The sequence below is a fragment of the Pecten maximus genome, chromosome 19, assembly GCF_902652985.1.
Source record: "Pecten maximus chromosome 19, xPecMax1.1, whole genome shotgun sequence".
In the NCBI taxonomy this organism is placed as follows: Eukaryota; Metazoa; Mollusca; class Bivalvia; order Pectinida; family Pectinidae; genus Pecten; species Pecten maximus.
In genome coordinates this window covers 19,757,434-19,772,120 of record NC_047033.1, presented here as the reverse complement: position 1 = coordinate 19,772,120, position 14,687 = coordinate 19,757,434, and the positions used below count along the sequence as shown (strand labels likewise).

At 35.0% G+C, this 14,687-nt stretch overlaps 2 protein-coding genes across 2 annotated transcripts; both read right to left on the bottom strand.

Annotated features, from left to right (window-relative positions):
* Nucleotides 1–279: 279 nt before the first annotated feature.
* Nucleotides 280–5,732, bottom strand: LOC117318185 (perlucin-like). The gene is made up of 5 exons (XM_033873214.1): nt 5,280–5,732; nt 3,057–3,136; nt 2,664–2,754; nt 1,306–1,519; nt 280–380 (listed from the first exon to the last, which is right to left on the bottom strand). Exons 1-5 carry the CDS (start codon nt 5,326–5,328, stop codon nt 350–352), a joined length of 465 nt encoding a protein of 154 aa, XP_033729105.1. The 5' UTR covers nt 5,329–5,732; the 3' UTR covers nt 280–349.
* A 617-nt stretch (nt 5,733–6,349) lies between these two features.
* LOC117318184 (perlucin-like) lies at nt 6,350–13,665 on the bottom strand. The gene is made up of 5 exons (XM_033873213.1): nt 13,483–13,665; nt 13,259–13,338; nt 7,337–7,427; nt 6,611–6,824; nt 6,350–6,445 (listed from the first exon to the last, which is right to left on the bottom strand). The coding sequence occupies exons 1-5, from the start codon at nt 13,532–13,534 to the stop codon at nt 6,415–6,417; spliced, it is 468 nt and encodes a 155-aa protein (XP_033729104.1). The 5' UTR covers nt 13,535–13,665; the 3' UTR covers nt 6,350–6,414.
* Between the last annotated feature and the right edge of the window lie 1,022 nt (nt 13,666–14,687).

Genomic DNA, 14,687 nt, shown 5'->3' with positions numbered 1-14,687 from the left:
GAGGCTGTAGGCTTCATTATTGTACATATCCCGAAACCATGCGTTGTAAGCTGTTCTTTAAGACACCTATCACATCAATCGCCATCTCCAGAAAGCCCCGGATGTAGATTTAATTACGATAAGCAAACGTTAATTGCAATCAACGTTGTAAGGCGTTCATATATTAGGCGATTCCTGGTTCTGTCTACATCAAGGAAAACAAAAAGATGTTACGAAATTCGGCGTTTCCTTGGTTACGTAATGAAATATCACCTTTGATAAATAACGCTGCACACTTAATTGGGATTTTCGTTAATGCAAGTGTATTTTGAGAATTCAAACTAACAGATGATACGAAAATTTGCGGTACTTAACCGATAGCTCCCTGGCCATAGTCATTGCTGAAACATCATATATATCATTTTTGATTAAATACATCATGGGAATCACTAAAACAATGTACGTCGTCTAGCGAGTGGTCGTATAAAATGTATACTAGTAAAACATATCGTGTTCTATAACACTGAGTCAACAACACCACTTAAAAGCGGAGGTTATATATATCATAAAATCGCGCATCGTATCTTATCAAATACAAGTACAAATAGAGATCATTACAAATCACTCCTGCAAATAAAAATCATTAAAAACCACGTGACTAATACAGATCCTAAAACAAACATGTGTACGAAACGAAAATCATAATCAACACAGGTGTACAATTAGAATCGTTATCAAAACACGTGTACAAATAGAGATCTTTATAAAAAGACGACTTATACTGATCATAATAAAAACACGTGTACAAATAGAGATCTTTATAAAAACACGTGTGCAAATAGGAATCATTATCAAAACACGTGTTAAAATAAAGTTAAAAAAAACGTGTACACATAGAGATAAAGAAAACACGTGTACAAATAGAAATCATTATAAAAAACACGTGTACCAATAGAAATCATTATAAAAAAATACGTGTACAAATCAATAGAAACCATTAAAAAAAACACGTGTACAAATAGAAACCATTATAAAAAACACGTGTACAAATATATATCAATATAAAAAAAATCACGTGTACAAATATAGATCAATATTTTAAAAAATCATGCACAAATATAATTTTAAACACGTGTACCAATAAAAATCATTATAAAACCACGTGTAACAATATAAGTAAATTAAGATATGAATATGAAAAAGGGTTCAACATAAATAATGGATAGTTGACCCACGTGACAACACATAGCTTAAAGGGAAAATTATAATAACAGAATACAAAGGAAAACTTTATCCGTTAGATTCAGTGGTACAAGAACTACTTACTCAATTTGACACACAAACGGAAGTGACGTTGTGCAGGGGACGTCATTCCAGAACCCAGATACTGTCACAGCCAAACAATCTTCCTCCCCCTGCCGGTCGTTTGGTTCTCCGGAACCCCAGTGCTTAATGGTGATTGGTTTTAATGTACTGGCCCATAACCATTCGCCTTCAACAAAGAAGTCGGATCCACCTAAGTAGTACTCGCCCTGTGATGCTGAAATGACAACAATGAAGTGTAGCTTATATCCTTATACAATATAAGTAAAGAACACTCCATTACGTTTTCAGGTAAAACAAAATTAAACAGTAATTTTACATGTACTTGATTAGGATTGTAAGTAAGCTATTTGAAATCATAATTATATTAATTTTTCGCTATTGTCAATTTTTAGTTACGGTTTTCAAAATACTCGTTAACATTTAACTTCAACTTTAGTCTGCTATTGGCACACTATGTTTTACTAGAAAAGAAAATGGTGTCTATGAAAACAACTCATATTATTTTATTATGTTTGTTTAACTCGTTATCTAACACATTAACTAACTAGTTTATTAACACATAAACTTACTCGTAAACGAAGACATTAACTAACTCTTTAAATTACTCATTAACTAACTTGTTAACTTACACATTAACTTATTCGTTAACTACTTCGTTAACTAAATCGTTTAGTAACACATTAATTAAATCGTTAACTAACATATTACCTAATTCTTTAAGAAACGTATTAGCTCACATATTAACTTAATCGTCAACTAACTTCTTAACTTACGCATTAACTAACTCGTTAACTAACACATCAACAAACTCGTTATCTATCTTGTAAACTAACACATTAACAAACACATTAAATAACTCGTTAACCAAAGCGTTAACTTACATATTAACTAACTTGTTAACTGCGCCGTTTATAACTCGATAATTAGCACATCAACTTATTCGTTAACTAACTCATTTACTAAAACATTAACAAATACATAAACTAACGCGTTAACTAATTCGTCAACCTTTTCGTTAATTAACTAGGTAACTAACTTGTTAACTAACACATTACCTAACATAGTATTTAACGCGTTAACAAACAAATTAACTATCTCTTAAAATAACGCATTAATTTACTTGTTAGCTGACACATTAACTTACACATTAACTAACACATTAACTAACACATTAACTAACGCATTAACTAACACATACACTGATTTGTTAACTACCTCGTTAGCTAAATCGTTAACTGAGCCGTTTATGACTCGATAACTAACACATAAACTAACTTTTTAACTAACACATTAACAAACTTGTTAACTAAAACTTTAACTAACTCGTTAACTTAAACGTTATTAACTTGTTAACTAACCATGTTTGTCTTTGGCTTCTCCGTCTATGAATGCTACATCTGATAGTTCAGTGGGCTCAGCAAGTTTACCGTTGAAATTGCGACAATAGCTCTACAAAATGAACAACATAATGTTACACCCTAACATCAGTATTCTTTATGTTCAAACTCTCCGAATTTACTTTTCTATCATAATCTACCATCTGCGATTATAAAGTTCATCTTTGAAATCAGTGGTTAATCCACCTTTTATCTGAGCAAAATGTAAAGAGATGTTACATTTTTTAAGAAGATTATACTGATCATAAAATCGCCCCTCGTATCCATAAACGGATTATTAATTATAGAAGTAGAACGTGGTCGGATATACATCTATATAATATTATATTTATTAAATGATATAAAATGACTCACGCCAGCATCTGCCCATGACCCTACTACGATGCTGAAAAAGTAACATCGCTCCCCGTGTTGTATCCATCCCGAGGGGCACGCTGTTTAAAGATACGTTCATTTCAATTTCAACAACTTTAATTGACATAGAGAAAAGTCAGTATGATTAGATATCAGGCATAGCCTATCGAAGTCTTCTCCTTAGTAACAACAGGTGGTAAAAACTATACAGATACGTTAATGTCATTGTTATTTTGTTTTATTTTCCTGAATGGCATGTGAAGATGATAATTGTGACGATTCTACTTAATTCTATATCAAATGGAAACGAAAGAAAATATCGTATCCTATATAACCAGCAAAAATAACATTAATTAAACAATAGTAGAAAATATTGGCCGGGGTTTAATCTCCGGTATTCCTATCATTGATACTATATAATTCATATAATATGACGGAATACCAACAAACCCTAACAAATAGGTAGATCAGGTCATCCAGTGTCATTCATAGCGTTCTCCTAAAACGTATTTTTTATTAAACTCTAAATAAGATACCATCTATATATCATTGTTTGCTAGTGCAGGCTTTGGATCTCCTTAGTCTGTACCAACTGTACCATTTAGCCAGTCATTTTTCTTCTTCCTTAACGTGCTTGTTATTTTATGGTATATATATGTATGGTTCTTATTTTACCTAATCCCTGTCAGTATCAGTTTTCTTGTAAGATTATTGTCATACAAACATCTTTTTCTGCATTTGACTCCATGTCACTTGTGTAATACGAGGGGTGCCCGGAAACGTTTGCAAATGACCTATTTTCTCAGAAACACTTATCACAATTTGAAAGCATTTTGTCTAGTAACCTTCGAAATATTCCACTTCAACTTGAACACACCGTTTCAATCTCTGAATTAATTTTTTTGGAACAATTTTTACACCACTCTTTTGGTGCACAAATCAGAAACTGGTGAACTGCAGATCCCAGCTCGCTTTTGGACCTATATCTCCTACCAGATAGGTGTTCTTTTAAATTTCGGAAAGATGAAAAAAACACGGGGCAAGGTCTTTGCTGTATGGAGGGTGTGGAAATACAGTGAAATTGTCCGACTTTAAAAAAAATGGACTGCTGATTTGTACTGGGGCATTGTCGTGTAACAAATGGACATGCTGGATACCTCATTTAGGACGATTTTTCTCATTTTTATTCAGAATATTTTCATAACTATATTCTTATTGAAGCGTCTACACACGTCCCTACCTTTTGGAACAACAATTTACATGACTGGTCTACTATTTCTAAAGAATATTGCGTATTACACCTCCTTTCCTGTCAGTGTTTGTTTAGCAATACTAGGACTTTTGGTATGTTTCAAGGCCAATATCCATTTGTCAACTTTCCTCTTAGGCTCATACAAATGCACCGAATATACCCTTTTCTAATATTTATGGTACTTCTTCAGCAATTTCTTAACCATTTGTACCCGAGTACGTTTCTGCTCATCATTGAGTAAATGTGGGATCCAACGAGCATTTATTTTCCTAACCTTGATGCTTAACCCAAGTTTGTCATTCGTTCGTGCTAGATGTCTGACTGTAATAATCTTTCTCAACGATTGTCTTGTGTTTATTGACGTTCAATTTGGTAACCGCAGACCTAGATCTTCCTGAATAAGTGGCATCTTTGACTGATTCGTGACCAGAATAAAATTGAGTAGACCATCTAAAGGCTGTGTAAAATGACGTTCGTTTATCCCTATAAATAGCACATTTTTATATAGCCCCCGATTTCAGCGATATTTTCTATTCGTTTTCTAACCATTTTTAACACAGTGTATATATATATATATATATGACTAAATCTGAAATCAATCTAAATTGCGAGAGAACCGATAAGTGTATTTTAATGAAATGTATACACAATAACAGCGATCAGCGATCAACAGGTTCCTACTGGTTTTATGGACGTAAATCACGAGCCATTTGAGTATACAATGCGTTTGCACTATTTTCGGTTGTGACGTCATGATATGGACAATGTTGTTACGAAATGTAATGGAAATGGCGCAACAAAATGGCTGCCTCTGTTTGGTTTTGTCCTCCATTTTTAGCTTGAAAAAAAATTCAAAATATATGTTTTAAGCGATAAAAAGGATCTTAAAATTTGTTTATTTCATACGAGTTTCGCAAATATTAAAACAAAACTTCAAAGACACAAACCCCATGAAATGAAGATTTGATTACCTTGAATGAGCGTTCCTACCAAAGTCAGCAGGATAAAGAGCCTTATCATGTTGGATGTCTTGTCTACTGAAGTGTTGTCTGATATGTTTTTATCTGGCCTACTAGGGAGCAAAGATAAGACATTATACCCTGCCTGATAGGATGGTGACAATAGAAACACTAGACCTATCAACAGAAATCGAACATGGCTGACTTCATATCGCTAAAGGAAGTAGAATATTTATCCATGTAAGAGCATAAGTCTACTATAAAACGACGTGGTATGCATCAACCTGCAGCTCTCGAAAACTCGTGTTGTTAGTGATTCGATCGGTCAGTAGGCGTCATGGAAATCGTGATAATGGGAGCAAGGTCTTCAAGGAATCAGGGGTGTTACTATATATAGATGGAAAAATAACAATCAAGGAAGTGAAATTATCACTTTAGAACTTATAAAGCTTTATGATTACTTGTAGGGTTGATAGAATATATTTCCTTGTTCCTTTTTGCTATGAATTTTATCTTGAATTTTGTGAATAACATATAAAGAATAATAAAAAATGTGAACCAAACCAAGTACGACCCGGAGGTTATCGGCCCGGAGGTGATCGGCCCGGAGGTTATCGGCCCGGAGGTGATCGGCCCGGAGGTTATCGACCCGGAGGTGATCGGCCCGGAGGTGATCGGCCCGGGGGTGATCGGCCCGGAGGTTATCGACCCGGTGATCGGCCCGGAGGTGATCGGCCCGGAGGTGATCGGCCCGGGGGTGATCGACCCGGAGGTGATCGGCCCGGGGGTGATCGGCCCGGAGGTGATCGGCCCGGGGGTGATCGGCCCGGGGGTGATCGGCCCGGAGGTGATCGGCCCTGGGGTGATCGGCCCGGGGGTGATCGGCCCGGGGGTGATCGGCCCTGGGGTGATCGACCCGGAGGTGATCGGCCCTAGGTAACATTATTCGTTAGTCTGATTCCTGTGGGGTCTATGTCATCTCGGAATAAATTGCATGGGGTGTAGTTTGTAGTTAAATGCCATTAGTGTGTGTAGCTGCATGTTTGACGAGGCTTAAGAATTAAAAATAACAAAGGCTAGCATTTGGCTTAAATACAAGTGTATTGATAAAAGTGTATTGATAAAACTAATTTTAAGTTTGTTAGGTTTATCCGATAGTTTCCTGGCCGAAGTCATTTCTGAAACATAATATAAAGGAAGTGTTACTTTTATATTGCTCTGTCTGTGTGACTTACTGGCACATTTAAAGCGCAAGAGACATGAAACAAAAACATTATGGTAAATGGTGATTCGGAAGAATGTTTTACACCTGCGAGTGGAGAAGTTGGTACAAATATACTTACTCAAGTTCACACACAAACGGAAGTGATATATTACAGGGGACGTCATTCCAGAGACCATTCATAACCAAGGCTAAACAATCTTCTCTTCCTGATTGGTCATTCGGTTCCCCTGGAGACCAGCTCGCATTAGTGATTGGCTCAAAGGTACTAGCCCAAATCCATTCTCCTTCCACGAAGAAGTCGGCTCCTCCTAAATAGTACTCACCAACAGGTGCTGAATGGGTAGGAAATAGATTGTAGATGAATACATACACCAATTACAGGGCAGCTTATAACTGTATGGACACAAAAATGATTATACGGATAGAAATCATGTTTTATTGATCAATAGAAGAGATAAAAACAATGATGCTGTAACTAATAGCTTACAAATATATACAGATTTATCGGGCTAACATACAAATATATACAGATTTATCGGGCTAACATAAAGGTACCTACTTTATTTCATACATTATACAGAATAAGGTTTAAAAGATACTGGTAATTTATGTATATTATTAATGTATATACACTGTATGCATTTATATATAGCTTGATAGTAGAATAGTATGAAAAAGATGGATTTTTATTTTTGTTATTTTACATTGTATTATATCAATCTAAGATAAAGTTTGGATTAGAAACCCAACTAAGACAAAGTTTCCATGTTAAAATTGTGAAGTTATGTTAAAGTATCGATTAAATATCAAAATAAGATAAAAGTTCAATGACATTTTAACTTACGATGCGTGTGTTTAACTGCTTCATCAATGAAAGCAACTGCGTCGCTTCCCATGGGTTCCGCAAGTTTTGCGTTAAAATTCCTACAATAACTCTAAAAATCACATTTGAAATTAGTTTGTTTTTCGCTGTGCAATATTTGTAAAAAGACAGTATAAGAAAACGGAGTGTTTATTTTCCAATAATTAATTTTTCTTTGTTTTCATGGTAAATACTCAAATATGATTGGTCGAAAAATTCTTTTCATTCTTCTATGAAAGAAATTCCGAAAATGGCGCGAAAAATGTGACGTCACAATACGACAATTGACGTTGCGTATTGATTTGAGAAAAATAATCCCTTTTAAAAGCAGTAAAATTGTACATAAAACATTTTTTAAAATAGAAAATCATTTTCAAAAATTAATTATAAGCGTTGATGTCAATTATTTTTTTAGTTTCATCGGGTTATGAAACAAATTTTGTTTGCAAACTTCTGTAAGAATCCGCTACGCGGATTCATACAGTTTGCAAACAAAATTTGTTTCATACCCCGATGAAACTAAAAAAATGACATCAATGCTTAATTAATATAAAATTTTAAGATTCGAAAGAAAATAACGGATTGTAAGTAGCTTTGGAATTATTTATCGCTTTTTTATCTTTCTAAATTCACGTGCATAAAAGGTCAAGTGAAGTTATTGTCGTCTGCTCTTATGAACAGAATTCACATGTAATTCTAAACATATATAATGTTTTTATAGTTTGTTGTTGGTTTGATGATAGATAAATTGATGACGCCGTAGATTCTTTTTCTACTTCATGTTTATTCATATACAAGTTATGATATACATGTGCATATTTACAATATAGATGTATGTACAGAGAGTGTCGCACGGTTATCCCCGACCAGCCTACTGGTCGGGACTGACCCGAGGACCAGTCACCTATGGTCCCAAATCTCTCCCAGCGTTTTCTCTCATGCTTCTATATATACTAGGGACGATGTGAATTACATAATCCAGATCACTAAAATTTTTGATAGATTTTAAAATAAATCATTATACTTCACATTGCAATCAAATAAATGTTTATATAACGGTGTGATTATTACATTTTTGCAAAGAGAATCTGAATTTGAATACCAAGTAAGTGCAACCTTCTATTAGATCAAACGGAAAATTTAGCTTGCTTAATTATGAACTTGACTTGTCCGAAAGTGACCGCTCGCAGGCGCCAAGTATAGTTAGTTAAAACGAATAGGCAGTTTAATGACATCACAAAAAAGTTCGATAACTTTTCAGACCAACCTGTTTCCAACTGTACCCGTACAGCCTAACCATCATAAACATGGTAAATTTCCATATGGGGGGTCAAAGAAAAAACACGACCGCCATGGTGCAACTGACAGGTCTTACAGAATAACGTTTTTGGAAAATAAATACATGCACATGATTCCCGTGTGCTTGTGTAGCGGGAAAGTGATGAGCCTTTGAGACACGAATCGCAATATAAATGTTGCCAAATATCAAGAATGTCTTGCTTCGAGCCTGTGGTCTGTTACAGCTGCCAATGGCCGTTCCGGAAACACATATTGCAGTAAGACAATGTCCCGATATGTCAAGTAAGAATAAGACGGGAGCCTGAAGTTGGTTCCGAGTTCCGAGTTCCGAGTTCCGTTTAAGTAAAACGAAATTCGGAACCAGTTCCGAGTTCCATTTAAGAAAAACGGAACTAGGAACCAGTTCCGAGTTCCGTTTAAGTAAAACGGAACTGGGAACCAGTTCCGAGTTCCGTTTAAGAAAAACTGAAATACTATGAATTAGCTTTATTGATTAAGGTCCCAGTTCCGAGTTCCGTTTAAGAAAAACTGAAATACTATGTATTAGCTTTATTGATTAAGGTCCCAGTTCCGAGTTCCGTTTAAGAAAAACTGAAATACTATGAATTAGCTTTATTGATTAAGGTCCCAGTTCCGAGTTCCGTTTAAGAAAAACTGAAATACTATGTATTAGCTTTATTGATTAAGGTCCCAGTTCCGAGTTCCGTTTAAGATAAACTGGAATACTATGTATTAGCTTTATTGGTTTTTGTCCCAGCTCCGAGTTCCGTTTAAGATAAACGGAACTGGGAACCAGTTCCGAGTTCCGTTTAAGAAAAACTGAAATACTATGAATTAGCTTTATTGATTAAGGTCCCAGCTCCGAGTTCCGTTTAAGATAAACGGAACTCGGAACCAGTTCCGAGTTCCGTTTAAGAAAAACGGAACTGCAATGTATTAGCTTTACGAGTTTTGGTCCCAGTTACGAGTTCCGTTTAAGAAAAACTGAAATGCTATATATTAGCTTTATTGGTTTTGGTCCCAGTTCCGAGTTCCGTTTAAGATAAACTGGAATACTATGTATAAGCTTTATTGGTTTTGGTCCCAGTTCCGAGTTCCGTTTAAGAAAAACTGAAATACTATGTATTAACTTCATTGGTTTTGGTCCAGTTCCGAGTTCCGTTTAAGATAAACGGAACTCGGAACCAGTTCCGAGTTCCGTTTAAGAAAAACTGGAATACTATGTATTAGCTTTATTGGTTTTGGTCCAAGCTCCGATTTTCGTTTAAAATAAACGGAACTCGGAACCAGTTAAGAAAACCGGAACTAGGAACCAGTTCCGAGTTCCTTTTAAGAAAAACGGAACTGCAATGTATTAACTTTACGAGTTTTGGTCCCAGTTCCGAGTTCCGTTTAAGAAAAACTGAAATACTATGTATTAGCCAGTTCCGAGTTCCGTTTAAGAAAATATTGTATGTACTTTATCTCAATATGAGACCAGAATCTGAAGAAGAAAAACTACATGTGTCAAATGGATGCAAAGTCATTTATCATTCACGTATGAATTTTAAGGGACTTGGTCCTAGTTTTCAGTTCCGTTGAAGCAAAACGAAACTAGGAACCAGTTCCGAGTTACGTTTAAGTAAAACGGAACTAGGAACCAGTTCCGAGTTCCGTTTAAGCTAAACGGAACTAGGAACCAGTTCCGAGTTCTGTTTAAGAAAACATTCTATGTACTTTATCTCAATATGAGACCAGAATCTGAAGAAGAAAAACTACATGTGTCAAATGGATGCAAAGTCATTTATCATTCACGTATGAATTTTAAGGGACTTGGTCCTGGTTTTCAATTCCGTTGAAGAAAAACGAAACTCGGAACCAGTTCCGAGTTCCGTTTAAGTAAAACGGAACTGGGAACCAGTTCCGAGTTCCGTTTAAGGATAACAACACGACTGGTGTTGTAAAATTACGAGAAATTGTTGTGTTGTAACCTCCAAGAGACAATGTTACAACGCAGTTTTCGTTCATGGTACATTTCTTTTTTTTTACCCTTTCGTAAATTACAAGAAGTTTGTTAAAGCAGCTTTCTAGATATCGCGAAATGTGGGTCCATGGAGGGAGATATGAGTTTTTATTTGTAGTTAATGTATCTATATGTGTGAAGTTAAAGTACACAAACAAAGCAATAACTGCAAAGTATATTTCATACACCATTTTGTTTTTCAATATGGCTTCTACTGTTGAGGTGAAATGTCTATATGACGACTGGGAAAAAATCTTTAATTGGTATTACTGAAGTTTTATTCAACACAAATAAAAAAAATACAATTTCATTGAATAATATTGAACAGTTCTTTCATTGGCACCTGGAAACATAGAAATACGCGGGGTAGCAGGCAAACTTCTAAGGAGCTGTTGCCAAAGGCCTTCCTTGTTATTCGCTGTCAATGATTAGACTAATTGATTAGATTAAATCTACAATTTGTGATATCACTAATTCGAATATATGGTATCATTAAATGATTTAACGATATCATGAATTCTAATTTATGATATCATTTAATGAATAAATTACATCAACAATTCGTATTGATATCACTTTATTCCTTGAATTAATTAATGATATCAATAATGGAATTATTCATATAAATAAATCGAATAAATGATAACCATTAATTATGTCGCCCCCGTAAGTTTCGGAGAGACATATTGCTTTGTTCCCGCGAGGAGGGGATGCTTGGGATTGCATTTGAGTTTTGTAAGTCAGAGCTCACATGATCTGCTACTGAAAATATTAAATTTATTCATACGTTTGTTTCCGTGCGATAACTTGTATTCTTGTTAACAAATTGTCTCCATTTAAAAAAAAAAAAATGTGTTTATTTTGTTTTTCAAGATTTTCAGCATAGTCAAATACAAAAATATAACCCATATATGCTTATCTTAAACGGAACTCGGAACTGGGACCAAAACCCGTAAAGCTTATACATAGTTGTTCCGTTTTTCTTAAACGGTACTCGGAACTGGTTAAACGGAACTCGGAACTGGTTCCTAGTTCCGTTTTTCTTAAACGGAACTCGGAACTGGTTCCTAGTTTCGTTTTTCTTCAACGGAACTGAAAACTAGGACCAAGTCCCTTAAAATTCATACGTGAATGATAAATGACTTTGCACCCATTTGAAACATGTAGTTTTTCTTCTTCAGATTCGGGTCTCATATTGAGATAAAGTACATAGAATATTTTCTTAAACGGAACTCGGAACTGGTTCCTAGTTCCGTTTAGCTTAAACGGAACTCGGAACTGGTTCCTAGTTCCGTTTTGCTTAAACGGAACTCGGAACTGGTTCCTAGTTTCGTTTTTCTTCAACGGAACTGAAAACTAGGACCAAGTCCCTTAGAATTCATACGTGAATGATTAATGACTTTGCACCCATTTGACACATGTAGTTTTTCTTCTTCAGATTCGGGTCTCATATTGAGATAAAGTACATAGAATATTTTCTTAAACGGAACTCGGAACTGCCTAATACATAGTATTTCAGTTTTTCTTAAACGGAACTCGGAACTGGGACCTTAATCAATAAAGCTAATACATAGTATTTCAGTTTTTCTTAAACGGAACTCGGAACTGGGACCTTAATCAATAAAGCTAATTCATAGTATTTCAGTTTTTCTTAAACGGAACTCGGAACTGGTTCCCAGTTCCGTTTAACTCGGAACTGGTTCCTAGTTTCGTTTTTCTGTTCCGAGTTCCGTTTTACTTAAATGGAACTCGGAACTCGGAACCAACTTCAGGCTCCCGAATAAGACATGATTTTCTTCACATAAACGGAATTCCTTCCATGAGGTAGTCAGCACAGTGTTCAGACATCCAAGTTTTTTTTATCTCTGTGGTTACTGATCAAAAGAAACCCTTAGGCACGATACGGGAGGCTCGGTTAAAAGAGATTATCTGTTCCGGAATATGCAGCGAAAAAACTGTAGACTACAGAGTGTAGTGAGGGTAAAGGTCCTTCTAAGATAATATCAGGTAAGTGTACAAGTATTATTTGTTTTGAAACGGAATATGTACATTTTTAATCCGACCTATTAGATTGTTAACATCACTATCTTGTAAAAGAATATAAACAAAACATCACGTATTCAACTAAGACTTAGGTAAGTATAACACAATGTAATGGATCTGCAAGATTCGTGTTTACTTCAGGACATTAAGAAAATATGTCAACTATAACATACCAATCTATAATACATATCAAACCAGAATAGTTCCGTCATTGTAATTTATCTATTTATTTATTTTTATTTTCATTAATTGAAATTTAAAGTAATTATGTTAATGTCAAAATTAATCAACCTATAGCCATAGCTGTTGATAGGATGTGATGTTAAACAATACAAAACTAAACTAATACAATACTATTCAAACTTGAACTTAAGGAAGATAACAACTCATAAAAGCATAAATCAGACATGATTGAAAGGCCCTTTTCAAACGAAAGACTGAGATTCACATCTATACAAATAGTATCGATTAAACATGGGCTCTCTGGTTGTTTTGATGATGACAAAACATATTTTTTTCTTATCTAAGATGTTTAAGTAAAACCACCAATAACAACTTACACCAGCATCAGCCCACGATCCTGTTACAGTACTAAAGAAGTAGCAATATTCCTTGTTTTCTATCCATCCTGACGGGCACGCTACAAAATATCTTTGAGATATGAGAACATGTCAATAAAGATAGCAATATTTCGATTTCTAACAAATTGCAGACATAATATGTAATTTAAAATACAATTTAGAAATATAAGTTATATAGAACATTGGTATGATAACAATATTACCTTGAACCAATGTTATCGATAATGTCATTAAGACCAATCCACTCCCTATCATGTTGACTGTATTAGTTGTTCCCGACGTATGTAGTGTTGTTTGTAGTTTCCTTTATACCAGTAGAGTTGGTACAGACTTTCTATCCTAGATTACAGCTATACTGACAGCGTATACAACATACCTGGTGTAGATCATTGACCTGGATTCCAACTTTATCGCTATCGTGTTTCAACACATGGTTATCGTGTCTTCGACAGGTTATCTGACATTCCACATTTTCTAAAATCGGGCAGAAAATGTCATGAAATGTGACATATATGCCAAATATAACACATTTACCCTCAAAACATCAAACCATAACAAATATCAGATTTCTATTTGTAACTGTTCTAAACAACAAAATATAAGACTACTTGAAGATTGTTGGTCTAATCAACAGGATTTGACCATGTCCGCTTGTTTTAACTATATGGGAGCGTTGTTATAGCTATATGGGAGCGTTGTTTTAACTATATGGGAGCGTTGTTTTAACTATGGGAGCGTTGTTATAACTATATGGGAGCGTTGCTATAGCTCTATGGGAGCGTTGTTTTAACTCTATGGGAACGTGTTCTGTCTTCTGTTTTTGTGTGATACTGTTCGAGTACGTCGATACTGGATTTTACCGTTTTGTTTGTTAATGTTACTTCTTTAATCTACTTTACCCACATTAATTTGCCCTAATGACATTTTGACCTACTTTACCCACCATTTATTGGCCCTTATGTCCTTTTTGAACGACTTAACCAACAGTTAATTGGGCCTTATGACCTTTTTCATTTATTTTACCCTCAGTTTATTAGCTTTAATGACCTTTTTTACACACTTCATCCACCATTTCTTGGCCCTAATCACCTTTTTGACCTACTTTATCCACCATTTCTTGGCCCTTATCACCTTTTTGACCTACTTCATCCACCATTTCTTGGCCCTAATCACCTTTTTGACCTACTTTATCCACCATTTCTTGGTCCTAATTACCTATTTGGCCTAATTTACCTACCATATATTGGCCCTAATGACCTTTTTGACCTACATTACACATCCTTTATTTGCTTTAATGACAATTTTTGTGTTGTTAGGCCTTACATGTAAATCAATCTTTACGCTATCATTTCCACATTCTCGAAAATAAAACACACTCTTCACTAGAATACCTTTCTTTTTAATATAG

Bases quoted from the DNA above. Each gene is read 5' to 3' on its own strand.
- LOC117318184 (XM_033873213.1), bottom strand. From the start codon at position 13,534: ATGATAGGGAGTGGATTGGTCTTAATGACATTATCGATAACATTGGTT. The intron at 7,428-13,258 runs GTAAGTTGTTAT...TGTGATTTTTAG, and splicing joins GATCGTGGGCTGATGCTGGT to AGTTATTGTAGGAATTTTAA. The intron at 6,825-7,336 runs GTAAGTTAAAAT...CTACCCATTCAG, and splicing joins AGCAGTTAAACACACGCATC to CACCTGTTGGTGAGTACTAT.
- LOC117318185 (XM_033873214.1), bottom strand. From the start codon at position 5,328: ATGATAAGGCTCTTTATCCTGCTGACTTTGGTAGGAACGCTCATTCAA. The intron at 3,137-5,279 runs GTAATCAAATCT...ATCTTTAAACAG, and splicing joins GGTAGGAACGCTCATTCAAG to CGTGCCCCTCGGGATGGATA. The intron at 381-1,305 runs GTAAGTAGTTCT...ATGATGTTTCAG, and splicing joins CCGTTTGTGTGTCAAATTGA to CAATGACTATGGCCAGGGAG.